At 44.2% G+C, this 25,666-nt stretch overlaps 1 protein-coding gene across 3 annotated transcripts in view; it reads left to right on the top strand.

Annotated features, from left to right (window-relative positions):
- The window catches only part of SNX31 (sorting nexin 31), an 83,335-nt gene that overhangs the window by 5,860 nt on the left and 51,809 nt on the right, over positions 1-25,666 (top strand). For all 3 annotated transcript variants that reach the window (XM_018058309.1, XM_018058308.1, XM_018058310.1), the window contains exons 3-4: positions 6,940-7,054; positions 12,870-12,934. In XM_018058309.1, coding sequence (XP_017913798.1) covers positions 6,940-7,054; positions 12,870-12,934 — 180 coding nt within the window. The remainder of the gene's footprint in view (positions 1-6,939; positions 7,055-12,869; positions 12,935-25,666) is intronic.

Raw genomic sequence — 25,666 nt, 5'->3', positions numbered from 1 at the left:
CCCAAGACTGATGTTCTTTGGTACAAAATCCTACAGTCCAGGTTGATTTGAGCTTGTGACCCTTTATCTGGACCATCTGAGATTTTTAATACAAGGGGCCTTGGAAGGTGGGATGACTGAGTCAACATCAGAAACAGAGGCTATCAAGAGGACAGGGTTGTGACTGTAATTCCACTTGTCCCAGGTCACTGCCGAGGGATAGAAATAGGGGGCTGCAAGCACATGTGGCATCTCCAGATAAAAGGTCGCAGCTCAAATCAACCTGGACCATGGGATTTTGTACCAAAGAACATCAGTCTTGTGTATTTTCCCATGTCTTCCTTAATACAGTCCTGTGAAGTAGGTGGTCATCATGGCCATGAGCCCTGTCATCCTCCCACCTTGATAACAAAGGCAATCTGACCACATCCTCCCACCTTGACGTCAAGGTTCAATTGGCCAGTAGAGTTCTCTTCAAGTTAAGAGGCAGAACTGTGCGATGGAGAAAGTGGAGCAGGAGCCTGTGCTGGAATTTAAAAAAATAATGTTACCTGAACATGATTTTTCAAAGCAAGCAAACAAAAACACCTCTTACTAAAGGAACACAAGAAGTGCGTTTTCCTTCTGATCTCTAGAAACAGTTTTTGAAAGAGTGTTGGGGCTAACTCTGCTGCTGCTGCTGCTGCTAAGTCATTTCATTCGTGTCCGACTCTTAGCGACCCCATGGACTGCAGCCCACCAGGCCCCTCCTCCCATGGGATTTTCCAGGCAAGAGTGCTGGAGTGGGGGGCCACTGCCATCTCCGTGGGCTAACTCTAATAACAGATAATTCTCAGTATGTGACTGCGTTTAATAAGTAAACTCTGTACTATTTGAGACCGATAGAAAAGACTACTTTGGTAGCGTTGAAGACTTTGTGCGGTTGGGATTGACTTTCGGTGGACTTTACTGCTCAGCCTGTTATGTCCATCTTCCCCCTTAGACCAGTGCTGGAGAAAGGAGGGGAAAGATTCCTTGAGAAGTCAGCTCTGGTTGTAAAGCCTGCCGGGAGAGTTTTGGCTCTGGGGTGGGTATTAGGACCTTAATCCTTGTTGACTTTTCGTCCAGCTCTTGGCTGTAGGGCTCCTCCCAGAACACCCCTAGGTAACCCAGACAGCCCTGCTGGTTCAAGGATACTGAGATCCCCACTCATTTGGGAGCATCTGTGACGTTTATGTGGAGAAGGCAATGGCAGCCCGGCTCCAGTACTCTTGCCTGGAAAATCCCATGGATGGAGGAGCCCGGTGGGCTGCAGTCCATGGGGTCGCTAAGAGTCGGACATGACTGAGGGACTTCACTTTCCTTTTCACTTTCATGCATTGGAGAAGGAAATGGCAACCCACTCCAGTGTTCTTGCCTTATGGGGTCGCACAGAGTCGGACACGACTGAAGCGACTTAGCAGCAGCAGCAGCAGCAGTGATGTTTGTGAACACTTGACAAGAAGATTGCCTTTTAAAGATCACTCAATCAGTTAATCAGGAAATAAGTGCATGCAAAGAAGACCAAGTCCTGCTTTTACTTAATGGAATTAGCAGAGAGGGGTGCATGAATCCCTTGCCTGGGATGATGTAATGACTGAGGGGCCTGTGGATCCTCTCTGGCACGGCAGGAAGATTTTCTCAAATTTAAAAAAAAACAGAATTGTTGCTCTAATATTTTATACTGCTAGATTTAAAGAAAAAATGACAAATAACTACTGGAATCTGGCAGGTAATTTATTGTTTCCATTTCATAAAATTTCTTTTCAGCTGGAGGATAATTGCTTTACAATGTCGTGTTGGTTTCTGCCGTAAAACAACGTGAATCAGTCACAAGTACATACGTGTCTCCTCCCTCTTGAACCTCCCACGCCATCCCATCCTCCAAGCACCAGGTTGAGCTCCCTGTTTATGCAGCAACTTCCCAGCAGTGATCTGTTTTCTGTCTGGTACTGTGTATGTTTCAGCGCTGCTCTCTCAGTTCAGGCCACCCTCTCCTTCCACCCCCCCCCCCCCCCCCCCCCGCTGTGTCCATGCGTCTCTTCTCTGTGTCTGCATCTCTTTCGGGCAGGTAATTTAAATAAGAGGCAGTAGGGGTGGTAGGAACAGCCTGAGGGAATATAAACTCAAGTGAATCTAGACCCTCTTGTTTTTTAAAGAGAGGCCAGAGCATCGGGTTTCCTTTTTTTAAAAAAATAAACATTTTTTTTGTGGACCAATCTCAGATTTCTTATTATTTTTTTAAGTGCAAAGATGGTACAGAGTTCTCATCTCCCTTGCACCCTGTTTTCCACAGGTATGGTACTTCGATTACAGCGGCTTCCCAGGCAGCACCAGTGATAAAGAACCCACCTGCCAATGCAGGAGAACTAAGAGATGCCAGTTCAATCCCTGGGTCAGGAAGGTCCCCTGGAGGAGGAAATGGCACCCCACTCCAGTAATCTTGCCTGGAAAATCCCATGGACAGAGAAGCCTGGGTGGGCTGCAGTCCATGGGGTCCCCAAAGGTCAGACACAACTAAAAGTGACTTAGCACAATGAATCTGCATTGATGCAGAATTACAAACTACAGTCTATTGTTTATTTGAACTTCTTTGGTCTTTACTTAATGTCCTTCTGTTCCAAGGCCACATCCAGGCCCCACATTAAACTGTCAAGTCTCTTTAGGCTCCTCCTGACTGTGACAGTTCCTCAGGCTTTCCTTGTTGTTCATGACTTTGACAATTTTGAGGAGTATTGGGCAGGTAGTTTGTGGAATGTCCCTCTATCGGACTTGGTCTGATGTTATTCAGATGACCAGACTGGGTTTATGGTTTTGAGAGAAAGACCCTGGGGGACAAGTGCTTCTAATCGCATCTTGTCTGGGGCAGTTGCTATCGATCTAACATTCTTGATAGTGCCCTTGGTTACCTGGCTGAGGGGGTGTTGGTCAGGTTTCTCCATATAAAGTTACTTCTTTCCCTGCCTTTCCACACTGTGCTCCTAGGAGGGAGGTCACCATGCACAGACCACTTTTAAAGACTGAGGATTTATGTTCCATCTCCTGGTGGGATGAAGTATCTACATACATTATTTGGGATTCTTCTGCACCAGGATTTGTCTATTCTCTCTGATTTATTTAGTTAATAATTTTTATCTGGACTATAAATTATTATAGACGTGTGGATATAATACTCCTGGAGTGGACCCTTGGATACTTACTGTATACTTTGGGCTGTACTTCAATTAGACCTTATTTTATTGTTCAAATTGTTCCAGCTTGGCCTGTGGGAGCTCTTCCCCTATTGTTGACTTTTGTTTTCTTTGCACAGTTTCTTATTTTCTGGCACTACACAATTCCCAGACTCATCTTTTCTTTTTTTTGGCCCCACTGTGTGGCGGGTGGGATTTTTGTTCCCCGACAAGGGATTGAACCCATACCCTCTGCATTTGAGGCGTAAAGTCTTAACCACTGGACCTTAGGGAAGTCCCAGTCCCAGACTCATCTTGTGTGTTTCCTGCCTCAGTCCTAGAATCAACCATTCCTTCATGGAGTCCTAGTTGCTTTTATTGGAGAATAACATTAGAAACCAATATCTGGCACTAGGTGTGTTCTCCACTGCCTTTAGACCCTCTCAGCTGAAAGAGCAAGAAAATATATGTGCATATATGCATGTCTTTAAATAATTACCTCTGCATGTAGCCATTTGTGTCTAAATTAAGTTAAATGTGAGTTCATACTGATGTCTTCAACGGTAACCCATCACCACATGGCTCACTCTAGCCTGTTCCCTTATCTGAAAACTCTCATTACAACAGTGAGAAACCACTCACACCACCTGCCATCCGTTGACTTGATTGTTCCATTCTGTGGGCACATATAGAGGTACCAGAATGGTTAACCTGTATCCACGTAGGAAACAATTTCATCAGCTGGAGCTCAGTGCTTCTGTGCAGCTACTTTTGCCTTTAATTTTACAGACACCACTCATTTGCAGAGTAACTTAGGTCAGCACCTTTTCCCTCATCCCCTTCACTGCAGTTGTTTCCTGTATTTATAGTATAGTTAAATTGTTTACTCACATTCTGCATTCCATTCTGGGTTTCCCTCCACTTCCTAAATGATTCTTTAAATATTTGCACACATTAAAGTTGTGTCGTAAAGTTCAGTAGGTTTGCAAATACCTAGTATCATGTATCATAGTATCATACAGACTAGTTTCACCACCCTGAAGGATTCCCCGTGCTTCACCAGTTCAACACCCCCTTTTTCCAAGCTCCTGGTGACCATAGATGTTTTTACTCTCTCTATCATTTTGCTTTTCCCCCAAGAATATCATAGAATTGAAGTCATACAGTGTGTTTTTTCAGATTGACTTTTTATTCATCAATGTGTATCTCAGTTTCCTCCATGTCTTTTTGTGGCTTGACAACTCATTTCTTTTTATTGCTGGGGAATATTCCATTGTAGGGATAGACCAGAGTTTGTTTATCCATTCACCTATTGAAGGATATCTCGGTTGCTTTCAGGTTTTGGTGATTACGAGTAAAGCACCTCTAAATATTTGTATGCTGTTTTTCTGTGGCCTCAGTTTTCAAATCTGTTGGGTGAATAACTAGGAGTGTAGTTGCTGAATTATGTGATAAAACTATGTTTACCTTGTAAGAAATGGCCAAAATATCTTCCAAAGTGGCTGTGCCATTTTATATTCTCTCCAGAGTATAATTTGAATATTTTTTAATTGCAAAAATAAATGTTGGCATCAAATTTAGATTCCCTAGAAATCAAACAAACAGCCTAGCAGACCAAATGAAACATAAGGGAGCTGTGTCTTCCCTACAGGTGGGCAGGCAATGGCCTTTCTAAGCGTTAGGTCAACACCGTCCAGTAGAAATGTATGTGCTGGTGGAAATGCTCTGTATCTTCTTTGTCCAGTTCAGTAGGAACTTGCCATGTTTCCAGTGGCTATTGAGTATTTGAAATGTGGTTAGTGAGATGGAGGAGTTGAATTTTAAATTTTAAGTTTAAATTTAAGTAGTCATGGGTGGCTAATGGACATCTTATCAGGTGGCCCAATTCTGGGCCACCCTAAGGATTTTGGCTCATACTTTCGTGAGATGGGCTGCTAAGAAGGATTTTGTGCAGGGCAGAGGAATGATCTGACTTATAGTTTTAAGTAACTTTAGATTCTGTATTGGAGAAGGCAATGGCAACCCACTCCAGTACTCTTGCCTGGAAAATCCCATGGACAGAGGAGCCTGGTGGGCTGCAGTCCATGGGGTCGCAAAGAGTCGAGCATGACTGAGAGACTTCCCTTTCACTTTTCACTTTCATGCATTGGAGAAGGAAGTGGCAACCCTCTCCAGTGTTCTTGCCTGGAGAATCCGGGGACAGGGGAGCCTGGTGGGCTGCCGTCTATGGGGTCACACGAGTCGGACACGACTGAAGTGACTTAGCAGCAGCAGCAGCAGCAGATTCTGTATTAGGAATAGACGGAAGGGGAGCAAGGGCGGAGGCAGAGAGATCTGTTAGAAAGTTACTGCAATAACCTGGAACAAGAGATGACAGGGATGTGGACAAGAGTGATGGCAGTCGGGGAGGAAGAAGTGGCCAGATTTGGGATCTATTTTGAAGTTAGGGCTGGTGCAAGGTAAATAATTGCCAAACACACACTGTATTTTTGACAAAGGTCATGGAATTTTAGTTCGTTCTTGTTTGCAGTCTCATTTCTCTTAGATCTGCTCTCATTTTCTTTAAGCCAGTGAAATTTCCTGTTCCAGAGGTACCATGTTAAAATCTTACTAGTTTCCTTTCTTCTACTTTAAAGAGAATGATACGATGTCTTATTTTCAAGCTTTTACTGTAAATGTGAGTCTGGAATGAAGGTCAGTTTTGATTACTTAATTTAAAAATTATTTTTGATGCATCACTATGAGCTTGCATAAAGATAGTTTCCAACATGGTCATAGTCTTGGGTCATAAATGAGTGGGGAAGAGGGAGGGGTCTGGCAGGGTTTCTATTGGGATCATATGTCAGCCTTGCAGGACTTTTAGAAACCAACATTGTCCACTAGCAATAGAATGTGAGCTACATATGGAACACTGCAAAATTTGTGTTAAAATCTTAACATGTTAAAAAAGATTTTAAAAACAGGTGGAATTAATTTTAATGATATATTTTATTTAATCTGATACATCTAAAATATTATGATTTCAGTAGGTAATCAATATAAAAAGTTATTGAGGATGGTATGGTAACTCACTTCTGTATTCTTGCTTGGAGAATCCCACGGACAGAGGAGCCTGGCAGTCTATAGTCCAAAGAGTCGGACATGACCGAAGCTGCTTAGCATGCACATTCCTAAAAAGTTATTAGCAAAATGTTTTACATTCTCTTCCCTTTGTATGAAGTCTTCCCTTAAAATTAGAGTGTATTTTACACTTACCACCCATCTCAGTTTGGACTAGCTGTGTTGCCAGAGGCTACCAAATTATACTGCACAACTCTGAGCATCTGCTGTTCTGTTCAAATTGGGGGGGTGTGGGGAGGGGGAATTAAATTCCTAACTCTCATCATTGATGTCACGAATCGGAATGAATTAAAGGAATATTGTATGATGGGACTGATGGGCAGTTGTGTAAAAACAAATGAAAGATTAAAATATACCCCAAATCTACCAAACTCAGACTGGAGTTGTCAGTCTGAGATACATCTAACAGTGTTCTAGAAACCTATACTAAAATAAAATCCTCTTTAAGAAAATCAAGGTATCACCTTTTCCTCCTTTTGACCGTCAGTTCAGTTCAGTCGCTCAGTCGTGTCCGACTCTTTGCCACCATCAGGAAGTGTTAATTTTAGATAAAGTGCTGGAGAGAGACTTGCCCCAAGTCGGGGCTTAGGTGTCTCACCAACCTTGAACGGTAGGTGCTTTGCCTTAACCTTGTGTTTTCTGGATCTTTCAGCTGAAGAGGGTGTTTGGAAATTGCCTGCCACCCTTTCCACCAAAGTACTATCTTGCAATGACCACATCTATGGCTGATGAGAGAAGGGACCAGTTAGAACAATATTTGCAAAATGGTATGTATGGAATCATACAATACGTGGCCTTTGTATTTGGTATAAAAATGCTTTATTTAGAGTCACCCCTCCCCCAGCTGCTCTGTGTTGGTTTTGATTGTAGAAGTCAAAGAAATGTCATTTGGATTAAGACTGAACAAAAGGATAGAATGATCTGCTTTTATGTGAAAGCTTTCAGGAGATATCAGAAATGTTTAGTAGCAGCGCTGGAGATGGCAGTTTCATCTCCGGCCTCCCTAGGAGCAGAGCTGAGGCACCAGGGATGCTTGGAGATCTGCTCTGGACCCATGGGGCTAGTGATACAGAGTCTTGGCGCATTATTGGGCTTCTGCAAAGTCCTATATGCACAGCAGGATGAGCTCTCTCGTAAGAGAGGACGGTGGGGGGAAATAGAATCACTGGCATTCAAACAGTTAAAGCTTTAAAAGGGGGAAATGGTCTAGACATAAAATGTTTTAAAAATAAAACCTGGCCAAAGAGTTTAAGATGAAAGACATGTTCCCTTCCACCTCAGATTCCCATGCCTTTAAAAGAAAATACTATTATTAATACAAGAGGCTTGTGTATTTCTCAGAAACCATCCTGTGTATTCTAGTGTGTGTGTATATCTTTGTGGGTTAAAGACAACTCGAAGCTTACTCTATACATTTTTCTGTATATGAGTTTTGTTTTAAATTAATTAATTCACTTATTTTGGCTGCTGTGGGGCTTCCTTGCTGCACGTGGGCTTTCTTTAGTGGGGGCTGCTATTCGTTGTGGAGGGTGGGCTTCTCACCGCAAGCGGGCCTCTTGTTGCAGAGCACGGGCTCTAGGACACGTGGGTTCAGGAGCTGCTGCTCTTGGCTCAGTAGTTGTGGCCCAAGGGCCCAGTGGCTCCATGGCATGTGGAATCCGTGCTGGCCAGGGCCCGAACCTGTGTCCTCGGTATTGGCAGCCAGATTTCTACTGGCTGCACCACCAGGGATGTCCTGAATCTGAGTTTTTAAAACTTTTTAGTCTGAAAGAATTTCTAACTTACAGTGAAGTTGCAAAATTAATGCAAAAGTTTCTGTATATTCTACCCAGATTTCCCAGATGTTAACACTTTACATTTGCTTTATCACTCTCTCTCACTTTCCCATGTCTGTGTTGGTGTTATGAATGTATGCATAATATATATTCTATATAATTTTTGAGACACTTGTTTTGCATATATAAACCACTTTATCGTTAAGTACATCTATGTGTATTTCCTGAGATCAAGGACTTTCTCTTCAGTAATTACAGTGTAGTTATAAAAATTGGGCAATTAACACTGATATAGTAATGGTATCTAGTATAGAGACGTTATTCAAACATCGCCAACTACCCCGCTAATGTCCTTCACTACTAAAGAAAAAAAAAACTTTTTCTTCTGTATGTTGATTTTGCTCCTCTTAAAATATTTATCTTATGGATCTTTCTTATTGTTGTTCAGTTGCTCAGTAGTGTCCGACTCTTTGCAACCCCACTGACTGCAGCACGCCAGGCTTCCCTGTCCATCACCATCTCCCAGAGCTTGCGCAAACGCATGTCAATTGAGTTGGTGATGCCATCCAACCTTCTTGTCTTCTGTCCTCCCCTTCTCCTCCTGCCATCAATCTTTCCCAGCATCAGGGTCTTTTTTAATGGGTCAGCTCTTCACATCAGGTGGCCAAAGTATTGGAGCTTCATCTTCAGCATCAGTCCTTCCAGTGAATAAACAGGACTGATTTCCTTTAAGATTGATTGGTTTGATCTCCTTATAGTCCAAGGGGCTCTCAAGAGTCTTCTCCAAAACTGCAGTTCAAAAGCATCAATTCTTCAACACTCAGCCTTCTTTATGGTCCAGCTCTCACATCCATACACGACTACTGGAAAAACCATAGCTTTGACTAGATGGATCTTTATTGGCAAAGTAATGTCTCTGCTTTCTAATATGCTGCCTAGGTTTCTCATAGCTTTTCTTCCAAGGAGCAAGCATCTTTTGATTTCGTGGCTGCTGTCACAATCTGCAGTGATTTTGGAGCCCCCCAAAATAAAGTCTGTCATTGTTTTCATTGTTTCCCCATCTGTTTGCCTTGAAATGATGGGACTGTATGCCTTAATCTTAGTTTTTTGAATGCTGAGTTTTAAGCCAGCTTTTTCACTCTCCTCTTTCACTTTCACCAAGAGGCTTTTTAGCTCCTCTTCACTTTCTGCCATAAGGGTGGTGTCATCTGCATATCTGAGGTTATTGATATTTCTCCTGCCAATCTTGATTCCAGCTTGTGTTTCTTCCAGTCCAGCGTTTCTCATGATGTACTCTGCATATAATTTAAATAAGCAGGGTGACAATATATAGCCTTGATGTACTCCTTTTCCTATTTGAAACCAGTCTGTTGTTCCATGTTCAGTTCTAACTGTTGCTTCCTGACCTGCATACAGATTTCTCAACAGGCAGGTCAGGTGGTCTGGTATTCCCATCTCTCTCAGAATTTTCCACAGTTTATTGTGATCCACACTGTCAAAGGCTTTGGCATAGTCAAGAAAGCAGAAGTAGATGTTTTTCTGGAACTCTCTTGCTTTTTCCATGATCCAGCGGATGTTGGCAATTTGATCTCTGGTTCCTCTGCCTTTTCTAAAACCAGCTTGAACATCAGGGAGTTCACGGTTCACGTATTGCTGAAGCCTGCCTTGGAGAATTTTGAGCACTACTTTACCAGCATGTGAGATGAGTACAATTGTGTGGTAGTTTGAGCATTCTTTGGCATTGCCTTTCTTTGGGATTGGAATGAAAACTGACATTTTCCAGTCCTGTGGCCACTGCTGAGTTTTCCAAATTTGCTGGCATATTGAGTGCAGCACTTTCACAGCATCATCTTTCAGGATTTGAAACAGTTCAACTGGAATGCCATCACCTCCACTAGCTTTGTTCATAATCATGATTTCTAAGGCCCACTTGACTTCACATTCCAGGATGTCTGGCTCTAGATGAATGATCACACCATCGTGTTTATCTGGGTCCTGAAGATCTTTTTTGTACAGTTCTTCCGTGTATTCTTGCCACCTCTTCTTAATACCTTCTGCTTCTGTTAGGTCCATACCATTTCTGTCCTTTAGTGAGCCCATCTTTGCATGAAATGTTCCCTTGGTATCTCTAATTTTCTTGAAGAGATCTCTAGTCTTTCCCATTCTGTTCTTTTCCTCGATTTCTTTGCATTGATCGCTGAAGAAGTCTTTCTTATCTCTTCTTGCTATTCTTTGGAACTCTGCATTCAGATGCTTATATCTTTCCTTTTCTCCTTGGCTTTTCACTTCTCTTCTTTTCACAGCTATTTGTAAGGCCTCCTCAGACAGCCATTTTGCTTTTTTGCATTTCTTTTCCATGGGGATGGTCTTGATCCCTGTCTCCTGTACAATGTCACGAACCTCATTACATAGTTCATCAGGCACTCTGTCTATCAGATCTAGTCCCTTAAATCTATTTCTCACTTCCATGTATAATCATAAGGGATTTGATTTAGGTCATACCTGAATGGTCTAGCGATTTTCCCTGCCTTCTTCGATTTAAGTCTGAATTTGGTAATAAGGATTTCATGATCTGAGCCACAGTCAGCTCCTGGTCTTGTTTTTGTTGACTGTATAGAGTTTCTCCATCTTTGGCTGCAGAGAATATAATCAATCTGATTTTGGTGTTGACCATCTGGTGATGTCCATGTGTAGAGTCTTCTCTTGTGTTGTTGAAAGAGAGTGTTTGCTATGACCAGTGTGTTTTCTTGGCAAAACTCTATTAGCCTTTGCCCTGCTTCATTCCGCATTCCAAGGCCAAATTTGCCGGTTACTCCAGGTGTTTCTTGACTTCTTACTTTTGCATTCCAGTCCCCTATAATGAAAAGGACATCTTTTTTGGGTGTTAGTTCTAAAAGGTCTTGTAGGTCTTCATAGAACCATTCAGCTTCAGCTTCTTCAGCATTACTGGTTGGGGCATAGACTTGGATTACTGTGATATTGAATGGTTTGCCTTGGAAACGAACAGAGATCATTCTGTCATTTTTGAGACTGCATCCAAATACTGCATTTAGGACTCTTTTGTTGACCATGATGACTACTCCATTTCTCTTGAGGGATTCCTGCCCACAGTAGTAGATATAATGGTCATCTGAGTTAAATTCACCCATTCCAGTCCATTTTAGTTCGCTGATTCCTAGAATGTCGACGTTCACCCTTGCCATCTCTTGTTTGACTGCTTCCAATTTGCCTTGATTCATTCATTCCAGGTTGCTATGCAATATTGCTCTTTACAGCATCAGACCTTGCTTCTATCACCAGTCACATCCACAGCTGGGTATTGTTTTTGCTTTGGCTCCATCCCTTCATTCTTTCTGGAGTTATTTCTCCACTGATCTCCAGTAGCATGTTGGGCACCTACTGACCTGGGGAGTTCCTCTTTCAGTATCCTATCATTTTGCCTTTTCCTACTGTTCGTGGGGTTCTCAATGCAAGAATACTGAAGTGGTTTGCCATTCCCTTCTCTGTATAGTTGTCCAGTAAATACTAATTTATTGAACACTTCTTCAACAGTGTTCCCCATCCCAAGGATCCATGGTACTGATTGTCAGGATTAATTCGCATACATGCCACCTATGGGCTTCCCAGGTAACACTAGTGGTAAAGGACCTGCCTGCCAACGCAGGAGGTGTGTGCCACGTGGGTTCGATCCCTGGGTCAGGAAGATCCTCTGGAGAGAGCATTGACGACCTACTCTGGTATTCTTGCCTAGAGACTCCCATGAACAGAGGAGCCTGGTAGGCTACAGTTGACAGGGTCACACAGAGTCGAACATGACTGAAGTGACTTAGCACACATGCCACATATGTTCCAGAAAACAAGACATGAGCTTGCCCCCCACCCCCACCCCCGCACTGAAATTACCTCTTTAAAAGAGAGGGGAAAAAGTTTTTGCTCTTACAGAGACTCTCTCTCTTAGTTATTTTATCTTGAAAACCTTGGCATCATTTGGGAAGCACAACCCGAAATGACCTCAGTCAGTGCTAGTCTGGAATGCTGGTGGAAGTGATTGGACAAGATCAGTAAAAGAGCAACAAAAAGAAAGACATTTAATATAGATTTAGAGGGTGGGTAGGTTCAGCTCCAGTGTGGGAGAGGACTCATGGGGAGGAAGATAAGAACTGAGAAAGCTGCAGGGAAGCCCCTCACATGTGACTGTGGGGTCCTCAGGGGGCCAGTCCCGGCCCCATGTACTCAGCCACAGCTGTGGGTATTGGTATCTGGAGCTTTAAATCTAAGGGGGTAAACATCTTACAAGTACAGAAGAAACTTTAAATCTCTGGCAGCCTTATTATTGCTTTTTTTTTTTTTTTTTTTTTAGAACCTCTTGAGAGCTCCCATTGTGAAAAGAAGTCCTCTCCATCCTTGTTTCTTGGCTGATTTAAAATTTTCAAATGACCAAGCATCTCGCTAAAGTGGGAGTCTAGATCCACAGTTTTAGGTCTTACTGCTTCTCCGTATCAACTTCATCATGTTTCTAGCAGAAGCAGCAAGATGGCTATTGAGCGGTGGATGCATATGAGTGGAAAAGGGCTCCTGGAAATAGTCACCTGGGACTGGTGTGACGGGTTCACGTTGTCAGTCCAGGCTGCCTGGAGGAGGAGGGCTTTGTAGGTTTTTGTGGATTTGAGAAGTCACAGGCTCCACTGCCTTTAAGGAGGCAGCAGTGCACTGTCAAGGCCTGGAGGGCTCCCTGGAGGACAGAGCAGTTTAACAGAACAGTCAACCCAGCCCCGTGCTAACCTGGCTTGCTGTCCCTGTTTTTCAGTAACCATGGACCCAAACATGTTGAGAAGTGATGTCTTCGTTGATTTTTTAAAACTGGTGCAGCTGGTAAGCTTACTTTTCTTGACTAACATCATGATTTCACTACAGAATATGTCTCCATGGGTGTGTTTCTGACCATCAGCCCTACAGAGCCTGGATTCAGATAAAATACATTCACTTGGAGGACACAGGAAGATGGTTCTTATTAATATTTTCTTCTTTTGGAGGCTTAGATTCTAGGTGGAACATTAAGTGCATCACTTGGCCTTTCGCCCATTTTAATTAAGTTGATACCTTTCATCTGTTGCATAAGCACTGACATCTCAAAACTAGCCATGGAAAAGAGAACACATTGTTATTAAGGGCCCCCATGACAACTCTGGGACCCCGCTTCTGTAGCTGGGACTTCCAAGTTTGCCACAGTGAAGACCTCAGGACAGCTGAAAGAGCCATGCCAGATTATATTTGTGTATTCTCTGCTTAGAACTTTATTGTGAATGAATTATGGAGAAAATGCAGTCTCACAGAAGGACAGACAGGAACTCCCTTTCCTTTGTTGGTCTAAAGAACCACTGGCCACTTGTCCCCAGAGGCTGCAGCTTGGCCAAATACATTTATTTAGTACAGGATCCGTTCGGGTGGTACCCTGGGAACATCTTTATGCCTCCTTGTGCATTCTTGACTGAATGGAAGAACTTTGAAAGCACTGAAGTTGTCCAACGATATGATATTACTGAACTGGTTCCCTGGTTCAGGGAGGAGTGATACCTTGATCAGACTTGTAAGAAACGGGAGCAAAGTGCATTTATTCAGTGGCTCAAGTGTGTTGATAAACTTACTGGTCCACCCAACTGAGAAATGCCGCTGGAGCCTCCCATTGTATGACTGCCCGTACTCTCACATATATTTAATGTTTGGTGTGTGTGTGTGTATGTGTGTGTGCACAGGTGTGTGTATGTACACATACATGTGTATTTTATTCGAAAAGTTTGTTGTTGTGGCGGTGATGGTGGTAACATTCAAACAGCACAAAACAGTACATGATAAAAGTAACCTCAAAGTGGTGGCGAATGTGCCTGCCAATGTAGGAGACACAAGAGACATGGGTTCAATCCCTGGGTTGGGAAGATCCCCTGGAGGAGGAAATGGCAACGCACTCCTGGAAAATTCCATGTGGACAGATGAGCCTGGTGGGCTACATTCCAGGGGTCGCAAAGAGTTGGATGCGACCGAGCACACACCCACGCAACCTCACTCCCACCACAGAGACACTTGTTTACAGTTTAACACGTGTCCCTGCTACGCATTTTTGTGCAGATACAAGCATTCACACATATGCATACCCTCTTCTGTCTCCTGAATAAGCACTTACTCTACCCACTTTCTGAACCTTGTTTTTCACAGTTTGCGTCTTGCAAATCGTTCTGTGTGAATGCACAGAGGTACAATCAGCCTTGGTCCTGCCGTCTTTGTGCGCATTGTGGTTTTGTTTTCAATGCTTTCTAAAAGTCGTTCGGAGGATGGCAGCGTTTTGGAGCTTTTTTTGAGTGTTTTAGTCCTCTTTGTATTTTTTTATCTGTATAACTGCGTGGAAGCCTTTTGCCCCAGCTACATTTTGCAGCATCTCTTCTTTCTTCTTATGATGGAGTTTTCACTTTTGCAGTGGCTTCCTTTTTCTCTTCTGTTGCTTCTGTGAATTTGGCCGGCTTCCTTTTATGCTCTTTTGTTTGCTTATCTCCTTGTTGAGGTCTTTATTTGTTCTTTGAGGTTTGAGTTCAGAGAAGTCTTGTTTTGGTTAACACAGTCATCATGTTCATTTCCTTAGCTGCATCATTTTGCCTTTTTTTTTCTTTTTTAATTGAGAGCTTTCTGGACCAGGGAGCAAACCCGTGTCTCCCGCATCGGATTCTTTACCACTGAGCCACCAGGGAAGCCCAGTGGCATCATTTTGGGGGCATATATTTTTCACCCACATTTGGTCACATTTCTTTCCTCCTTTCCTGAGGGATTTTTGCCTCTGGCTCTTCCCAGGAGACCCTCAATTTTGAAAGAGTTTATGTTCCCAGAGCCAGTTGTTTGCTGACCCACAATGCTGGGAGTTGCCAGAGCTGAGTTGGTGGAACCCGTCTGCTGGATCTTGCCTCTCATTTCTGGGCACTTTCTCACTAACACTGTGCACCAGAGGGGAGTGGCATGTCTGCCGTGAAGCCCTAACCACACAGTTCCTCTTCTCAAGATCATGGCTTCCACCTTCTTGCTGATGAATCGGCCCCAGGACTGACTTAGTAGTTGGGAGTGCAGGCTTGGAGGGAGAGGCCCAAGATTCATAATTTGGCAGCTGCCCTACTTTCAACTTGCGTGGCTTGAGGCCATTTACTTAGTCTCTTTGTGTCTCAGTCTCCTCTCTAGAATGAGCAGAGTAGCTCTTCTCTGAGGGTTGTTGGGAGGATGAAGTGAGCCGGCATTCCTAAGGCACATAAATGTCACCTGGCCGATGTTGACACCTAGGAGGTCCTCCTGCCATCACCAACACCAATCCTTTTGCCTCTTCCCCCGCTGCTGAGAGATTGCTTTGGGCAAAGACGGCAGGCCTGTGCATCTCTCCCTGGACACTTGGTGTCATCAGAGGGGCCCAGATTTGTGCTCCCAGACCCTCCTGGTGCCTCCTGAGGAGCTGTGTTAAGACAGCGTCAACGTGGCCTAAGTCCTGCCTGCTGCCCCTTTATCCTTCTGCTTCCCTCCTCCTCGCACAGGTCCAGTGTTCACCAGGCTTGGCAGCTCCTCTGCAAACCCAGCGTTTCAGGCCTGGGACAATTTTAAACTTCTTCAAAAAGTATTTTCCTTCCACTTGTTTTCTGTTTGCCTCCAAAACAAAATGAGGACAACTCCTGAAGATGTTTATGAAAGAGGCTACAGTATGATTTTGAAAAGGATACTGAGTTTGAGTCAGGAAGGTGGTTCTGTGTTCATCAGGCCCCTGCCCTGCCTGCTGCCGTCCTTGACTGTTCATGTTGCTGTTTAGTCCCTTGGTTGCATCCGACTTGGTTGCGTCCGACTCTTTGCTACCCTATGGTCTGTAGCCTGCCAGGCGCCTCTGTCCATGGGATTCTCCAGGCAAGAATTCTGCAGTGGGTTACCATGCCCTCCTCCAGGGGGGTCTTCCCAACTCAGGGATCAAACTCACATCTCTTAAGTCTCTGCATTGGCAGGCAGATTCTTGACCACTAGCGCCACCTGGGAGGCCCCGTGACTGTTTATCGTGGAACAAATATGTGTTGAATGGTTGCTGGGACTTGATAATGCTCCAGAGGAGAGGGAGGCACCAGGGAATCACACCTAGTCCAGATCATGGAGTTTCCAGCCTTGTTGTGGAGACAGAAAAGTCACCGTGTAAGACCAGAGATGTAATGAGCCCAGTGACACAGGAATGAGACCGTGATACAGGACTACACCCTATGGTACAGGACTGAGTGCTCTTATACAGGACCGAGTGCTGTGATACAGGGTCATGACGCAGGATTAGGGATATGTCGAGATCTCCGCCCTGATGAAGCATCTGTGGGCCCACCCACCTACAGCGGCTCCATGCCCACTTTCCCTGTACGCAGTACAAACAGTATTATTTTCTCCATGTGACTTGGTGAGAAAAGGGCTCAGAAGCACTGCCACAGGGTGAATGAGTGTCCAAGGGACATGATAGAGGGCACCTTGGTTAATGACCTGAAGAAGGACCTTGAAGTTAGCATTGGGTGATTTCTGGGGTAAGCAGGGAGATAAGATTATACTCTAGCTTTTTCTTCCCATTCAGGGAAATGCTAGCAAATCACATTAATATCTGATGGTCTGGGAGACTCAGGACAGATATTGGTAAAAGGGAAGCAGTAGCCGCTTATTATTGGGGGTGAGGAGCCCATCCCCTGACCACCTTCCAGGGCCAGAGTTATTCCTCAGCAGTGACTAGATGCGGTTGGTGCAGGGGAGACTCGACCAGCCGAGCCTGCAGTGAGATGGCTCGTGGAGGACTGGTGAGTGCCGGGAGGACTGGGATGAGCACAGGAGATGTGTGGGTCTGCCAGACCATCAGAGGAGCCCAGGTAGCAAGGGTTGGGAAGTTTCCCCACCTCAATATTATACAGACATGCCCCCCTCTGCCGAATATTTTCACAGCCTCTAATAAGTGCTTGGCCTGCCGCTTCCTGGTGGTCATTACCCAGTAGTCACACACTTGCAGGCCTGGCTCTCCAGGACTCGGCAGGTACGTGCACACCTTCCTGTCTCTGGACAAGGACACTACGTGTTAGAAATGTGAATACATGTGACCATGTAGGAGCCTCCCGAGGAGCCTCTACCCAGGGGGAGCCTCAGTCATCGGAGGAGGCTGCTTCTATAGGAAATTAGATCTGGGCTGGACCCGACACTTTCGGTGCAGTATCTCATTGACCCTTGCGACTTGTTGAGGGTGGTGCTCCTCTTTTTCAGTAAGTACGTTGATCAAAGATACACATCTTAATAAGTGGAAGCCCGAGGAGCCTGGATCCACTGATGTCATGAAGTGTTTCTAGAGCGGTGGCAGCCCCCTCTAGCCCCATCCCTCACCAGGTCCCGCTTGTTTTGTATCCAGACCCCTCCTGCCCACCCACTTACCATGCTCCCTGCCTTTGGCCTGCAATTGCCTCTGAGATGAAGTGGGTTTTGAAAGGCAAAACCAGTCTTTAGACTAAGGCCTGTATGTTCCTGGTTCTTAATCTATATAGTGTGAACAGCATGTATGAGAAGAAAGAGACTAAGAAGGTATTTGTTGTGGCTTTTTTGTACTTGGGGAGTTAGGGGCAATGTATATATTTGGGGAGTGTTGCCCACCATGGGTCTAGGGGCTCTGGGAAGTGACTCTTTCCCCGTTTCCTCTTAAGCATGTTTCCTGTTTTTCTTGTAGTGAAATGATTAGGACTGATTAGTAAGTGTGATGGAAATTTAGAGGTTGGCACATCCAAATATGGATTTTCTGGATAATAAAGATCAGGGTAAGTGCTATGGCTACCAGACATTCTTTGGCCTCAGAGGAGAACATCAATAAAGCCCACTGATGGAGCTTCTTTGAAATATTACACAATTTCTCAGGGTATTAAATGTGATTTGAAAATGTGTTAAAATTAAAACAGTTTAAATGTTTTAAAGTATGTTAAGGCAGCCCATGTGTCCTCAGTCACTAAGGCGTGTCCAACTCTTTGTGACCCAATGGACTGTAGCCTGCCAGGCTTCTCTGTCCATGGGATTTCCCAGGCAAGAATATTGGAGTGGGTTGCCATTCTCTTCTCCAAAGGCAGCCCATGGTAACGGAGGATTTAGAGGTTTCTTAAAGATAAATGCATTTGGTTTACTAGTGTGAATTGTGTGTTTTAATTCCTGGTCCCCCCTAAATCAAGATGGCTTAGTTAAGTTTTGTTTTTGTACAGTCTGAACCCACCATGTTGGCTTTTTTCCTCTAATTGCATTATTGTGTCTTTTATATTTTATAAATTATATGTATATATACAAGTAAAATTCAAATATCACAAATAGAGCCAAATTCCTCCTCGATCACAACTCCCAACACAGAATGTTTCATCTGTTGTGCATTTGCTTTTATCTCATTAAAGGTTTTCAATTCTATCATTTCTCCTCTTCACCATATTGTCCTAAAATTTTTCATTTTTTAAAACCAAACAAAATGTGCTGATATTTTTAAAAGTAAAATAGGGTTAAAAAGTATTATAATATAACCATCTCCTGCTTTCCAGAGGCAATGGCTTTCAAATCTTTTAGCTTTTTCTTCAGATATTTAAATATCTGGAGATTAATCATATTCATCTCTTTCTCCTGCTCTTCAATTTGTAGATATTATCTATTGACTCCCTGTATGAGGGATGAGGAGATTCCCTGGTGGCTCAGACAATAAAGGATCTGCCCGCAATGAGGCAGACCTGGGTTCAAACCCTGGGTTAGGAAGATCCCCTGGAGAAGGGCATGACAACCCACACCAGTATTCTTGCCTGGAGAATCTCATGGACAGAGGAGCCTGGCAAGCCACAGTCCATAGGGTCATAGAGAGCTGGACACAACTGAGTGACTTTTACACACACACATGCACACACATGAGGGGTGTGGATTCAGCTTTCTTGTATCATCACCTTCTTTCATTCCATTCTTCTCCCCAGTTTTATCTCATCATTAAAAACATTAAGTCCCTAGTCAATATTTTGATCTTTATAACAGGTAAATATTTCTTACTACTGAACAAATAATGTTTATGACTATGATTACCTTTACTTTCACGAGTAACTTTTGTTTTTCTTAGAGTTAAAAATGATATCATTTAAAAGGAAAAAAAAAAAGATGCTTCGTTGTTTTTAAACATATGATTGGAGGGTTGCAACTTTGAGCCCCACCCGCTGGCCTCCGGGTTTGAGAGGGGCTGGGGACTGAGTTAATCACTGGTCACGTCTACATGCTGAAACCTCCATCGAAATCCCTGAACTGCGGGGTTCAGAGAGCTTCTGTGCGGGCAAACACGTAGAGGTGCCGCATTCCTTCCGTCTAGCTCTTCCTGAGTTGTATCCTTAGTAATAAATGGGTTATAGTAAGAAAAGAGCTTTCCTGAGTCCTATGAGCTATTCTAGGAAATCATCAAACTCCAGTAAGGGGTCGTGGGGATCCCAGATTTATAGCGAGTTGATCAGAAATATGGGCGGCCTGGACTTGCAGTTGGCTTCTGAAGTGGGGGAGGGGCCGTCCTGTGGGACTGGGTCCTTAATCTGTGTTGTATGTGCTGACTCCAGGTAATCAGTGTCAGAAGTGTTGATGTGAGTGGAGTGGAGAAAAACAGTGCTTTTCTTTTAGTGTCCCTTGAACAGTGCAGGGCATTAGAGAGTTTTAAGCTAGAGGAGTACATTTTCAGCTTTGCATGAAAAAAGTATTCTCTGGCTACTGTGCGGAGAGTGCCTTGCAAGGAGGGCAAGAACGGAAGCAAGGTAACCAGTGAGGAGGCCATGGCAGAGGTCAAGGAGGGGAGAACGTATCAGGTAGGACTCAAGGGCAGGTGGTGACGATGAAAAGAAGTAGATGGATTGAAGAGATTGTCTAAGATGTGAATATACAAGACTCGACACTTGACTGGATGTGAGTGTGGAAAACGTCTTCCTGAATCTTTTCTGGACCCCTTTATTTCTTACCTGTTGCCACTAAGTCAGATCAAAGGTATGTAATGACCTCCTCATTCCTGTGCTAACAAGAGTGTTTGCAGGGGGTGCCCTCCCGGAGCTGCCATCCTTACTTTAGAGCTGAAGTAATGCAGAGCACAGAGGGGAGGCACCTGTCCAGGTTTCCACAGGGTCCCGCGCAGTGTGGGCGGAACTAGGCTTGGGACCAGGCAGTCTGCTCCATGGATCATGCATTTCCTAATCCCACAGTCTAGCCCCGTCCCTTGGTACCTTGTGCATGAGTGACCGCCACCCACTTCTCAGGTCTCCCACATCCTTCAGTCTTCCCTCTAGTTCGTTTCCACTTACAGTGCCAGACACATCTTTCCCTAACTCCATTTCCACCCTTCCATGTGCCTGATCCAGAACCACCGTGACCCGCTCTTGCCTTTTTAATAAAACCCTCAAGTGTCTGATTTTAGGGTCATCTATGATCTGACCCACTCTACCAATGCAATCTACTTCCTCACTTTTCTTTTGCAGAAGAATTTAAGAGGGGCATGCATTTGTATCATTTTAACTGTTTATATAATTTAGATATCTCATTGGTCTGCAGCATAGTTTGAGTCAAGAGTTGCACTGAAGTAACAGATTAATGGTAGGCTTTCCCTCAATCATATCAAAATGTAATGGCATCTTTCCATTCATTTCAAGAGTGTTTTTCCTCTGAGGTAAGAGATGTTTGTGAGTCTAGGCCAAATACCTTTAAGAACCCAAGACCTAAGCAGAGGTGTGTACCTGGAAAGGGACTATTTGCAACAGTTGCTCTGGAGAAGCCCCTGACCCTTGACTACTCAGCTAAATATGTTATCAGTTATCATAACTGCAGGGGAACTTGAGAAATCAGACAGAATTCCCCTGGGAAGTTAGAAGTGAAGAAAGTGTGACTGAGGTTGTATGTGGGGAGCTCAGGGCGCGTGCTGGGGAGGAGGGAAACAAGTGGCCCGGACCTGCTGAGGAGGGGCTTGGCGTGATTCTCAAAGGTTCCCGGGAGGTGGGTTGTCCTAGCGCTGGATGCTTAAAGGGAAAAGCTGGCAGATGGCTGGGTCAGCATTTGCTGATGTGGAGGCCAGTACTGAGAGAGGGAAGCCACAGGACTGTTTGAAAAGTGACCAACATGGTGACTGATAAGTGTGCAGATTCACTCAGGCAGGTGGACACTTGTTGTATGTGGAGGGGCGATCACGGTACCTTACCCTGGTATTATGGTGGCAACATGATGGCCACATCATTTATCCAGGTGAAGTGAAGTGGGAGTCGCTGTCGTGTCCAACTCTTTGTGACCCCATGGACTCCAGGCCAGAATACTGGAGTGGGTAGCCTATCCCTTCTCCAGTGGATCTTCCCGACCCAGGAATCGAACCAAGGTCTCCTGCATTGCAGGCAGATTCTTTACCAGCTGAGCTACCAGGGAAGCCCAATTTATCCAAACTTAGACACTAAAAAAAAAAAAGAAACCCTATGATGATCTTTCATTTTTCCATATGTATGTGTGTATTTTTGGCCGCCCTGGGTCTTCGTTGCTGCACATGGGCTTTCTCTAGTTGCAGCAAGTGGGGGTTACTCTCTAGCTGCAATGTGCGGGCTTCTCATTACAGTGGTTTCTCTTGCTGCAGAGCAGGGGGTCTAGGCATGCGGGCTTCAGTAGTGGAGGTTCTCTGGCCCTAGAGAACAGGCTCAGTACTTGTGCTGCCTGGGCTTGCCCCGTGGCATGTGGAATCTTCCCAGACTAGGGATCGAATCCATGTCCCCTGCACTGGCAGGCGGATTCTTAGCCACTGGACCACCAGGGAAGTCCCCTTAGACACTTAGAAAGGAGAGCTATAACTGTTATGCTTACATTTGTCTGATCGGGCTGCTGTAACCGGTAGCTTAAAGAACTGAAATTCCAAAAACTGTGAGAAATCAATTTCTTCTTTGTGCACATGTACAGAGAGCAAACTTTCTGGTGTCTCTTCTTACAAGAACGCTAATCCCATCATAAGGACAGGACCTCGCTTAACCCTGCTGCTGCTGTTGCTGCTGCTAAGTCACTTCAGTTGTGTCCAACTCTGGGCGACCCCATAGACGGCAGCCCACCAGGTTCCACTTCCCTGGGATTATCCAGGCAAGAATACTGGAGTGGGTTGCCATTTCCTTCTCCAATGCATGAAAGTGAAAAATGAAAGTGAAGTCGCTCAGTCGTGTCTGACTCGTATTGACGCCATGGACTGCAGCCTGCCAGGCTCCTCCATCCACGGGATTCTCCAGGCAAAAGAGTACTGGAGTGGGGTGCCATTGCCTTCTCTGCACTTAACCCTAGTCACTTCCTAAGGCCCCATCTGTAACAGCGTCACACTAGAGGTTAGGGCTCCATATGAATGGGGGCGTGGGGCACCAGAGACACAAACATTCACTCCAGAGCAATGCAGGAGCAACCTTCCTGGGCCAGCCAGGAGAAAAGTCCACCCTATTTCAGCCCAGGCCCTGGATCATGCAGAGCTGGCCTTGAGTCCTGCCTCTGCTACCAAATGGCAGTATGTCCTAGAGGGGAGTTACTTAACCTTTGTGAACTTTTACTACATCTGAAAAAGGGGGCTTTACAATTTTTATTTTATTGAATTATAGCTGATTTACAGCATTGTGTTAATTTCTGTTGCGTATCAAAGTGCCCATCTTCGCATGAAATGTTCCCTTGGTATCTCTAATTTTCTTGAAAAGTTCTCTAGTCTTTCCCTTTCCATTGTTTTCCTCTATTTCTTTGTGTTGATCACTGAGGAAGGCCTTCTTATCTCTCCTTGCTATTCTTCAGAACTCTGCATTCAAGTGGGTATATCTTTCCTTTTCTCCTTTGCCTTTCACTTCTCGTCTTTTCTCAGCTATTTGTAAGGCCTCCTCAGACAGCCATTTTGCCTCTTTGCATTTCTTTTTCTTGAAGATGGTCTTGATCCCGCCTCCTGTACAATGTCATGAACCTCTGTCCATAGTTCTTCAGGCACTCTTTCTGTCAGATCTAATCCCTTGAATCTATTTCTCACTTCCACTGTATAATCATAAGGGATTTGGTTTAGGTCATACCTGAATGGTCTAGTGCTTTTCCCTACTTTCTTCAATTTAAGTCTGAATTTGGCAATAAGGAATTCATGATCTGAGCCGCATTCAGCTCCTGGTCTTGTTTTTGCTGACTGTATAGAGCTTCTCTATCTTTGGCTGCAAAGAATATAATCAATGTGATTTCAGTATTGACCATCTGGTGATGTCCACATGTAGAGTCTTCTCTTGTGTTGTTGGAAGAGGGTGTTTGCTATGACCAGTGCATTTTCTTGGCAAAACTGTTAGCGTTTGCCCTGCTTCATTTTGCACTCCAAGGCCAAACTTGCCTGTTATACAAAGATCATTCTGTGGTTTTTGAGATTGCACCAAGTACTGCATTTTGGACTCTTTTGTTGACTATGAGGGCTACTCCATTTCTTCTAAGGGATTCTTGCCCACAGTAGTAGATATAATGGTCATCTGAATTAAATTCGCCCATTCTAGTCCATTTTAGTTCACTGATTCCTAAAATATCAATGTTCACTCTTGCCATCTCCTGTTTGACCAATTCCAATTTGCCTTGATTCATGGACCTAACATCCCAGGTTCCTATGCAATATTGCTTTTACAGCATCAGACTTTACTTTCATCACCAGTCACATCCACAACTAGGCCTTGTTTTTGCTTGGGCTCCATCTCTTCATTCTTTCTGAGTTATTTCTCCACTCTTCTCCATTAGCATATTGGGCAGCTACTGACCTGGGAGTTTATCTTTCAGTGTCCTATCTTTTGCCTTTTCATACTGTTCATGGGGTCCTCAAGGCAAAAAAGGGGAACATTTCATGCAAAGATCAGCACAATAAAGGACAGAAAGATATTAACAGAAGCAGAAGATATTAAGAAGAGGTGGCAAGAATACACAGAAGAACTATACAAAAAAGATCTTCATGACCCAGATAATCATGATGGTATGATCACTCACCTAGAGCCAGACATCCTGGAATGCAAAGCCAAGTGGGCCTTAGGAAGCATCACTATGAACTGTGATGTAGAGGTAATGAAATTCCAGTTGAGCTATTTCAAATCCTAAAAGATGATGCTGTGAAAGTGCTGCACGCAATATGCCAGCAAATTTGGAAAACCCAGCAGTGGCCACAGGACTGAAAAAGGTCAGTTGTTTTCAATCCAATCCCAAAGAAAGGCAATGCCAAAAAATGTCCAAACTACTATGCAATTGCACTCATCTCACACACTAGCAAAGTAATGCTCAAAATTCTCCAAGCCAGGCTTCAACAGTACATGAACTGTGAACTTTCAAATGTTCAGGCTGGATTTAGAAAAGCCAGAAGAACCAGAGATCAAATTGCCAACATCCGTTGGATCATAGGAAAAGCAAGAGAATTCCAGAAAAACATCTACTTCTGCTTTATTGACTACACCAAAGATTTTGACTGTGTGGATCACAACAAACTGTGGAAAATACTTAAAGAGATGGGAATACCAAACCACCTGACCTGCCTCCTGAGAAATCTGTATGCAGGTCAAGAAGCAACAGTTAGAACCAGACATGGAACAACAGACTGTTTCCAAATTGGGAAAGGAGTACGTCAAGGCTGTATATTGTTATCCTGCTTATTTAACTTCTATGAAGAGTACATCATGCGAAATGCTGGGCTGGATGAAGTATAAGCTGGAATCAAGATTGCCAGGAGAAATATCAACAACCTCAGATATGCAGATGACACCACCCTTATGGCAGAAAGTGAAGAGGAACTAAAGAGCCTCTTGATGAAAGTGAGAGGAGAGTGAAAAAGCTGGCTTAAAACTCAACATTAAGAAAGCGAAGATCAAGGCATCTGGTCCCATCACTTCATGCAAATAGGTAGGGAAACAATGAAAGTAGTGACAGACTTTATTTTCTCGGGCTCCAGATGGTGACTGCAGCCATGAAATTAAAAGATGCTTGCTTCTTGGAAGAAAAGCTATGACCAACCTAGACAGCACATTAAAAAGCAGAGACATTACTTTGCCGACAATGGTCCATCTAGTGAAAGCTATGGTTTTTCCAGTGGTCATGTATGGATGTGACAATTGGACTATAGAGAAAGCTGAGCATTGAAGAACTGATGCTTTTGAACTGTGGTGTTGGAGAAGACTCTTGAGTCCCTTGGACAACAAGATCAAACCAGTCAATCCTAAAGGAAATCAGTCCTGAATATTCATTGGAAGGACTGATGCTGAAGCTGAAACTCCAATACTGATGTGAAGAACTGACCCATTGGAAAAGACCCTGATGCTGGGAAGGATTGAAGGCAGGAGGAGAAAGGGACAACAGAGGATGAGATGGTTGGATGGCATCACTGACTCAATGGAGATGAGTTTGAGCAAGCTCCGGGAGCTGGTGATGGACAGGGAAGCCTGGCGTGCTGCAGTCCAGGGGGTTGCAAAGAGTGGGATATGACTGAATGACTGAAGTAGGCTGGATAGCAAAGTGACTCAGTTGTGCACATCTATATCTTTCTCATGTCCTTCTCCATAATGGTTTATCGTG

Source organism: Capra hircus, chromosome 14, assembly GCF_001704415.2.
Source record: "Capra hircus breed San Clemente chromosome 14, ASM170441v1, whole genome shotgun sequence".
NCBI lineage: Eukaryota > Metazoa > Chordata > Mammalia > Artiodactyla > Bovidae > Capra > Capra hircus.
This window is presented reverse-complemented; position numbering and strand designations above follow the sequence as displayed.